The 8,351-nt window shown below is 40.7% G+C and overlaps 1 protein-coding gene across 1 annotated transcript; it reads left to right on the top strand.

The window, feature by feature from the left end:
• Positions 1-6,322: 6,322 nt before the first annotated feature.
• EAE98_005655 (uncharacterized protein) lies at positions 6,323-8,200 on the top strand (the record flags this gene model as incomplete). The annotated part of the gene is made up of 4 exons (XM_038953277.1): positions 6,323-6,518; positions 6,616-7,576; positions 7,671-7,970; positions 8,029-8,200. The coding sequence occupies 4 exons, from the start codon at positions 6,323-6,325 to the stop codon at positions 8,198-8,200; spliced, it is 1,629 nt and encodes a 542-aa protein (XP_038810378.1).
• Between the last annotated feature and the right edge of the window lie 151 nt (positions 8,201-8,351).

Raw genomic sequence — 8,351 nt, 5'->3', positions numbered from 1 at the left:
CTGGGCACGTCAACGTTTGAAAAAATTAGCGCGACCGTAGGGCTTTCTAAGGAAAGGGACGAGGCACACCATAAGAAACTTAAACCAGGAGCACAGGAGATGTTCCCCTCTCAATCATGGGCTACGCCGCTCATCACGGACCCCATTGAGACCATCCAAGGGACCCATAATATGTGAACTAGCCAGATTTAATTAATGGTAATTCTAATTGAACAACCATCCAGCGTCTGAGTGATTTTTTCCTGGTGCATTGAAGTGGGATCTGTGACGAAGCAACTTTCGGTAATAAAAAACCCAGGTAAATGTAAAATGTCCGCCTAGATTCTAATTTGATTGTCGTTACTTCGAGGTTACCATCTGAATGGCATGCTGAAGAGACATTCCCAAACTTGCGGGTAATTTGTAACACAAAACATTTAGCCTAATTCGTGATGGATCTGACAGTTTGTTGTTATGTAGTAGTAGTAGTAGTAGTAGCAGCAGACCAGCACCACGGTTAACGTTTTCTAAGCTAGTCCCGAAAATATACCAGAAAACTGCGAGCAATCATTCTCCATTAGGTAGTATGTAGTAGACATAGTATATCGTAGCTTTAACGAAGGAAGTGAAATTTGACCAACGTAAAGAGATATTGCGCGCGCTTCCACAACCTAACAATGCTCCGATATTATTTCATATGCCGTCAATGACATCTTGTAACGAACCGCAAGCTTGAAGATTTGGGAGAGGCTTGCCTTGTACTGTGATCAGGCAAAACAATAATCTTAGTGTAGGCAGGCAAGAAAAGGGATTAAAAGAAAGTTCCATAATGGTGCGTGCCCAAATGACGGGTACAGACTAAAACTACCAACAATGGTAGGTTGCAGATCAACCGCATAAAAAATTGGATGGTAACCTCACAATTACAAAGTTCCGACAGATGGAAACAACTTTTTGGTTCTTTAGTTGCTTTCCCCCTTGATCCCTACTCCATCTCAACTATCCCTACCATCTCAACTTTCTCCAGCCAGACCCACGTTTTTTGAGTGAAATGGCCAGGGATTATGAGCATGGCACCGCTGCTGCACCAGTCTGATAAACACAAGCATGTCTAACTAGTCACCATTGTCTCCATATAAAATGTACTTTAAATTTCAATCTTGACAGGAGAACAATTAAGAAAGTAGACTATACCTGATTGAAATCTGCGGCATCTCCATACCAACATGTTAGGCGCGCTAAAAATAACGAACTCTTTCATTTCAAGCTTGTCCCCCCCATCTCTCAAGTGATGGACTTTTCTCATTTCGATACCTAGGTAGCCGAGGCTCTCAAGCGGCAAATTCATTTCATACCTTGGTAGTGTCTTATTTCTGTTTGCATCACCATCACCATTATCGTATATCTGTTTTCTACACGGCATGTCATGTTTTGATGAAGAACACGAGCAAGATACAGTCAGTACTTCGCTGACGTAGTACTGTTTGGTGTTTTTGTGCAATTTAAATGTTATAAAAATGGTATATGTAATCTTAATTTTGTAAGATATTCATTTCTGATTTCAGCAGCCCAGCGCAGCCTCGCTGAGAATATCTTTATGGTAATTTTGGCTTGATTAAATTTCCATCATAGGTCGCATAGATTGTTGATTTGTTGAACACGCGAAGAACTTCATATCCACCGCGTTACAGGTTCGCTTAACAATGGTAGGGGTTGATGAAATCTACAACGCTATTATGTATCAGTATTAGTTTATGTGACATGCTCGCGGGGCTAATATCCAAAATCTCGTTGCCTTGTGGAAAAGATCTATACTTGGTAATATGTGGATTTCGTGAGTTCCACTTTCACTGAACGATACAACATCTATATTATCATACTCAACGTTCACACTACCTTTCGGTGGGTCGTGTCGTGCGATTGTAAGAGCTACCAAATCATGCCCATCTTAAATCTCACATCGCTCACAGGCTTACTAGCCCTCCTTGCTACCAATCATCGTTCGGCGAGGTGATTATCCAATGTGAATTCCACCTCGGCCTCGTTTATCCTAGGTATCGATATCATCAACATCTTATTACTTCGTCTGGACCTAATCAATTTCGACGAGTATCACCTGCATATGGCTGCAGTATTGTAATTTAACATCTTTGAAGCGATACGGCAATATGGGGCAAAGTTCATGGTCTAATCATTATCATCACACTTGGAACATGTCACCTTGATTGCATTCATACAGTATGTGGAATTTGAAACATGGTTCTCGAGGCAGTGTCGGTGAATACTCGAAGGTGGGAGAATCTCTCAAAATAGAACAAACAGAACACGAACCCGAGATCCGGAATCGAGGAATCCCATTCTTGAATTAATTGTCCGTCGCTGGAAATGCGGCATTGTACTTTCTAGCCTCGACTCACCGCGGCTCTGTACAATTAGCTATTGTCGACTCTCCAAGAAGGAAAGAGGCTCAAAGGATCATTTAAGATATTACTGATGATTTCAAACTTCACCATATTTCCATTTTCGATTGTTTCAAGATCCAAATTTGGAAGGTACTAGTTCATTGTAATCACTATACTACTATCTTGGGTATACCTAGGTATACGGAAGATACAATATGGATTTGGACACCGTGTTTGTCCCGCCCGTCCAACAATGCTCCACGCAGGACATGGTAAACGATGGAAAAGAGACATTACGCCACCTTGACCTAGAGATCTCATCAAATCTACATGCTGAACCAACCTACCGCACGGCTCACAAATCACCCGCTGTCCCCAATGCATCATCACGAATCCCATCACGAACATCATCACCAAAACAGGTTCTTTCATTCAATGGTTCAAGAAGGGATATCCCGTGGTCGTTTCGATTTCATCATGACGCTTAAAATAAACACAGAGCGACAACACCACTACCTGACCTGGCTAGTATCTGCAGCCCCGGCCTGTTCAAACCCGCATACATGCAGCTAGCCAAGATAGAACACTTCCAGAATCCCCCCTCCCCCCATGATTACCTCATTTTGATTTTCGTAATTCGTTCCAATTTGCTCGTTGGCAGCGTCGCATTCTCACATTCTAAGTGCTTACCTACTTTGACTGCTATGTAACCTCGTCATGTGTGTGAATATACTTGAGTACAGGTACCTCATCGAGTATGATTGTATGAGGAATACCCTGTCCTTAGGTATCTTGGTATTGTGCAAACGAGCAATTGCTGAATGCTCCATGCTGATTTCTAAAAAAGGTAATATTCAAATTGCTTGACCAGCTTTCCGACCTCTGCTTATGTGATGATGGTTGTATGTTCCACCACGATACATTCTGACATTACATCGTCTCGAGAATGTCTCAAAAACTTTACCAGAAAAGTATCATTCATTTCATCTAAGTAATTAGTAAGGTAAGAAAAGTATACGCCGTCAGAAAGACAAATTAATATTATGCCCGACCCCATCGATCACGATACCTTTCACGTACGAAATCAAACAAGTTTACGAATATAACCTCAGCAAATTCAACAACGATTTCAATAGCGCGACTTTGATGTGATAATGGCGTAACAGTGAGAGCAACCCCCGGAGACTCGCAAAAATACCAAATCGGCATAATTTTCAATAATTGGTCAATCAAATTTTTTTTTATCAACCTCATAACCATCTAAATCATTATATTTCACTCATTCCAATCGCTTCTTTCCGTCTCAAGTCATTCCGGGACCCAGGAGATCTCACAATCTCAATCTTCCGGGCCTAGTTCCATTCCCAGCACATGTCAAACAAAATATCCTTCCTATCTTGGAGATCAACGAGATAAGCTGGTTCAATATCTTCAAAACCATGTGGCATATGTAAACCAACAGACCTTATTTGATCAGCATCATCCCCATTTCCAACGGAACAACGTATCCACACACACACCTCTACACCTTCTCGAAGCGAGCAGAGAACATATCCATGCTGGTACAGGGCGCCTACATCGAGTATAGTGTGCGATGGGTCTCAGCTGAGCAGTCTTACTGGGTATTGTATGTGTAATACCTCATGTACACTGCAAGTGTGCGGCGGGGAATTGTCTGAAACGATCAAGGAGCCCATGGAAATGTAGCAATCACAAGGGAATGTTCTACGAGACTCGATGCAAGAAACCGGGATTCCCGGATGGTTTGATATCAACGTTGAAGCAGCAGCAGCATCTCTACGATAACAGAACTCAATCGGTAATTTTGATCTCAGATCATCATGATCGCTCGCACCACGAGCTTCGCACTTGATCCCCGTTCCCGAAGGTAGGATGCGATGAGGATTCGGTACAGGCCGTAAGGTGGCCATGGTGGCTTATCTGTTTCCCCTCTGTCCTATCAATCGAAACGGCGCTTCCACTATACCGTCTCAAGGCAATACAGCCAATCTGAAGAATCAATTATATCATCGTACTTGCTACTGAGGCCGATTTGAATCATTTGGCATAAACCCCAAAAATAGATTTTTGCCTGAGCTTAAATCGTATTTAGAATTTAGTAGTGTGCTTTTATACTAAAGCATTCAATTCAGTACATAATCTCAAAGGAATTGATAAAATAGAAAAAAAAGAAAAAATACTATTAATTAGAATCAAAAGAATCGATTGATATAATTCTTTTTGAATTATCTCAAAAATTGAAATTTATATTCAATTTAATAATATTTGAAAAATAAAAGATTAAATATTGAAATTTAATCTTTTTTAAAATTCATTAAAATATTTCTATATTGGATATAAATTTCAATTTTTGAGATAATTCAAAAAGAATTATATCAATCGATTCCTTTAATTTTAATTAATAGGATTTTCTCTTTTTCTTTTATTTTATTAATTCTTTTGAGGTTATGTATTGAATTGAATATTTATATTAATATTATATATACTAATTGGGAGTGGTATTAGTTATATAATTTAAGCGAGATAAGCTCGAGTTTGGGTTTATGATAAGTGTGATAAGGAATTTCTGTTTATTAATTATATAGTTTAAGCGAGATAAGGAATTTCTGCTTATTAATTATATAATTTGAGCGAGATAAGCTCGAGCTCGAGCTTGAGATAAGGAACTATTATTAAGCTTTTTTTGCTTATATTAGAATGGTCTATACACAAAAAGGAAAACTATTTGGAAATAGATTTTAAATATTAGTACACTTTTTATAGAAAGTTTCGAAATGAATTCTAAAAACAAATGAATATAACTAACTCTAAGAGCTATTCAATGATATAATTTTTGTTAGAAAAAATCTCCAATAAGATTGAATTCTATTCTTCTTTATAGAATTTCTAGAAACATATTATACAAATTCTAAAATTTCTTTTTTCATTAGGCAGAAATTTATTTTTGGGGTTTGTGCCAAATGATTCAAATCGGCCTCAGTACTTGCGCACCTATCTACAACGATTTTCCTGCCTCCTAACAAAATACGCAGCCAACATACGAGTTCCAATGAACGAGCAGCTTCGTAAGCCAACCTTCATTGCAAACACTTTACAAAATGCAACACCATACAAGGTACCTAGTGTGTCGTAAATGATCTACCTAGAGGGGTTGATGTTGTGTTGGTTTGATCGACAAAAGGTGGGGATCCAAAGGCCCTGATGGGTGGGCTAAGCCATGAGGTTTCTTAAAATAGTTTTATATCTCTGCGACCTTGTAAAACCCTTGAAAGGCGCTTCAATCGCGATTGGAATCCGAAAGCAATCTCTCGAGTCGCCAGTAAACTGGAAGGTTAATTCTCGACTCTCGAGTCCACGGAGATAAACTAATCATGGGGAAATTTCCCTCCGACCCGCATGAATCAGATGGTTGTGGGCTACTCATGACTACCTAGCCATAACTGCAGGAAGGAGTCTATGATGCTGTCGCCATACTTCAGTCAAAAAATGAATCGCCCTTGAATTTTGTTTTCTTGGGAAGAGAAAAGAAAGAAAAGAAAAGAAAAGAGCAAATTATCCAAACAGAGCCATTTAAATGCTTTAACACCTCTTGATTTAATCTTTAAAGGCGAAGAAATCAAGAGCAGAGACATGCGCATTTGATTCGTTTCGATCAAAAGCATTGGTTCTACTCTCCTGTGCCTTCAAGTAGGTAGGTACTAGGTATGTGGTCGCACTTTCATCAAACGTTGTTTTGGCATGAACAAAAACTGTCAAGCACGATGCAGGGTAACTGTAACTCAGTGAGTGACCTGGCAATGGTGGCAGTCGATGGAAACCTCATCTTCACATCCTCTTAACCCTAAGAAACTTCTCAGCACATTCGGCTTATTCTCAATCTCTGGGACTGTTTCGTACATTGAAAAGCTGCAAATGACAAGATGGCATCTTTAGCCCCGCCCGATATACCTGAAACGACCAAAGACTCTGCATACTCGAATACTACTCCAAATGACCAAGAAGAGCACATGGAAGCTTCCTATCGTCCCTACGTTGAGAGCGGACTCAAAGGCATTATCGATTCACCTTACGTTGCTGAGGCCGCCGTTTTGAGTACGGTTGGCGGACTTCTCTTTGGTACGGACACAATCTGACCCTTTAATTGTTGGCTTTTGTTACAACAATCACAACATTTGAATGTCCCAACTTATCTTAATGTTCTAACTCCTTCCAGGGTATGACCAAGGCGTGGTCTCTGTCGTTCTTGTCATGGAAAGCTTCGTTCTGGATTTTCCTCGTATAGGCCCTCACTCTAGCGGCTTTTGGAAGGGCATTTTGACAGCTATGATCGAACTTGGGGCTTTTTTCGGGGCTCTAAACCAGGGTTGGATTGCCGATAAATACTCGAGGAAATACTCTATAATAATCGCTGTGGTTATATTCCTATTGGGAAGCATTTTGCAGACTGCGGCTGTCAACTTCAACATGCTTATCATTGCCAGACTCGTGGGAGGCATTGGTATTGGTATGCTCTCAATGGTTACGCCCATATATATCGCGGAAATAGCACCGCCCGAAATTCGTGGTGCATTACTCGTCATGGGCAAGTGGTTTCAATTGTCCAGTACAATTCATACAATCAAAGTGCTAACTAGTCATGCAGAGGAGCTTTCCATTGTTGTAGGAATCGTCGTTGCTTTCTGGATAACCTTCGGCACAAGATACTTAAGTGGCGAGTGGGGCTGGCGCCTTCCTTTCTTTATACAAATCGTTCCTGCCTTATTCTTGGGAGCCGGGGTGTACTTCCTTCCATTTTCACCAAGATGGCTTTCTTCCAAAGGACGTGATGATGAGGCTTTGAAAGTCCTATCGAAGCTGAGACAATTGCCAGAAACCGATTCAAGGATCCAGGAAGAAGCACGTCATATACGCAACGAAGTCTCGCACATTCGAGATATTCACCTACAGAAACACGAAAATCTTATAAACTCACCCATGAAGTTCGAAATAGCTTTGTGGAGAGACTGCTTTGCGTCGGATTCTATTAAGCGCACGCACATTGGTATACTTATCATGTTTTTCCAACAATTCGTCGGTATAAATGCCCTAATTTACTATTCTCCAACTCTGTTTGCTAGAATGGGCTTGGGGTCAGAGATGCAACTTATCATGTCGGGCGTTCTAAATATCTGCCAGTAAGCCCTTGTCTATTTTCCTTGCCTGCTGAATGCTCGTATTGTTTTGGAACAGTGGATTACCCCCTGAAGCTAGTATGCTAACCGAGCGTAGGCTCGTTGGTGTAGGCTCTAGTCTCTTTACAATGGATCGATATGGAAGAAGGCCCTTATTGATCATAGGCTCGTTTTTTATGACTATTAGCCATGTTATGATAGCTGTCATGGTCTGCCTATTTTCTTATGACTGGCATACCCACCAAGCAGCTGCCTGGGTCAGTGTAGCATTTCTCCTCTTCTACATGGTGATTTTTGGAGCATCCTGGGGTCCTGTTCCTTGGGCAATGCCATCGGAGATCTTTCGAAGCGATCTTCGTGCAAAAGGCGTCGCTCTAAGCACCTGCTCTAATTGGCTGTAAGTCTAACTAGCGAAGGTACCCCTTCAGAAGATTTTCAATTACTGAATCAATTAGGAACAATTTCATCATTGGTCTGATAACGCCGCCGCTAGTAGTATATACTAATTGGGGGGCGTACGTCTTCTTCGGGGGGTTTTGTGCATTGTCTGGGGTATGGACATGGCTTTATGTCCCAGAAACAAAGGGATGCAAACTAGAAGATATGAATGACCTCTTCGATAAATAACTGAATATCCGAATGTCAGTCAAACAATGGGGAGGGTGCTAAGGGACAGGTTAAATTGTGGCTCGAAGATAGTTTTAGAATTCAAACAATAAACAATCAATTTGCTGTGAATGTATATTTGATGTCAAAAATCATGACTTTCAGAGTGACT

The sequence above is a fragment of the Botrytis deweyae genome, assembly GCF_014898535.1.
Source record: "Botrytis deweyae strain B1 chromosome Unknown BDEW_011, whole genome shotgun sequence".
Classification (NCBI taxonomy): domain Eukaryota; kingdom Fungi; phylum Ascomycota; class Leotiomycetes; order Helotiales; family Sclerotiniaceae; genus Botrytis; species Botrytis deweyae.
The sequence above is the reverse complement of the archived record's forward strand: the minus strand, read 5'-3'. Positions and strand labels throughout refer to the sequence as shown.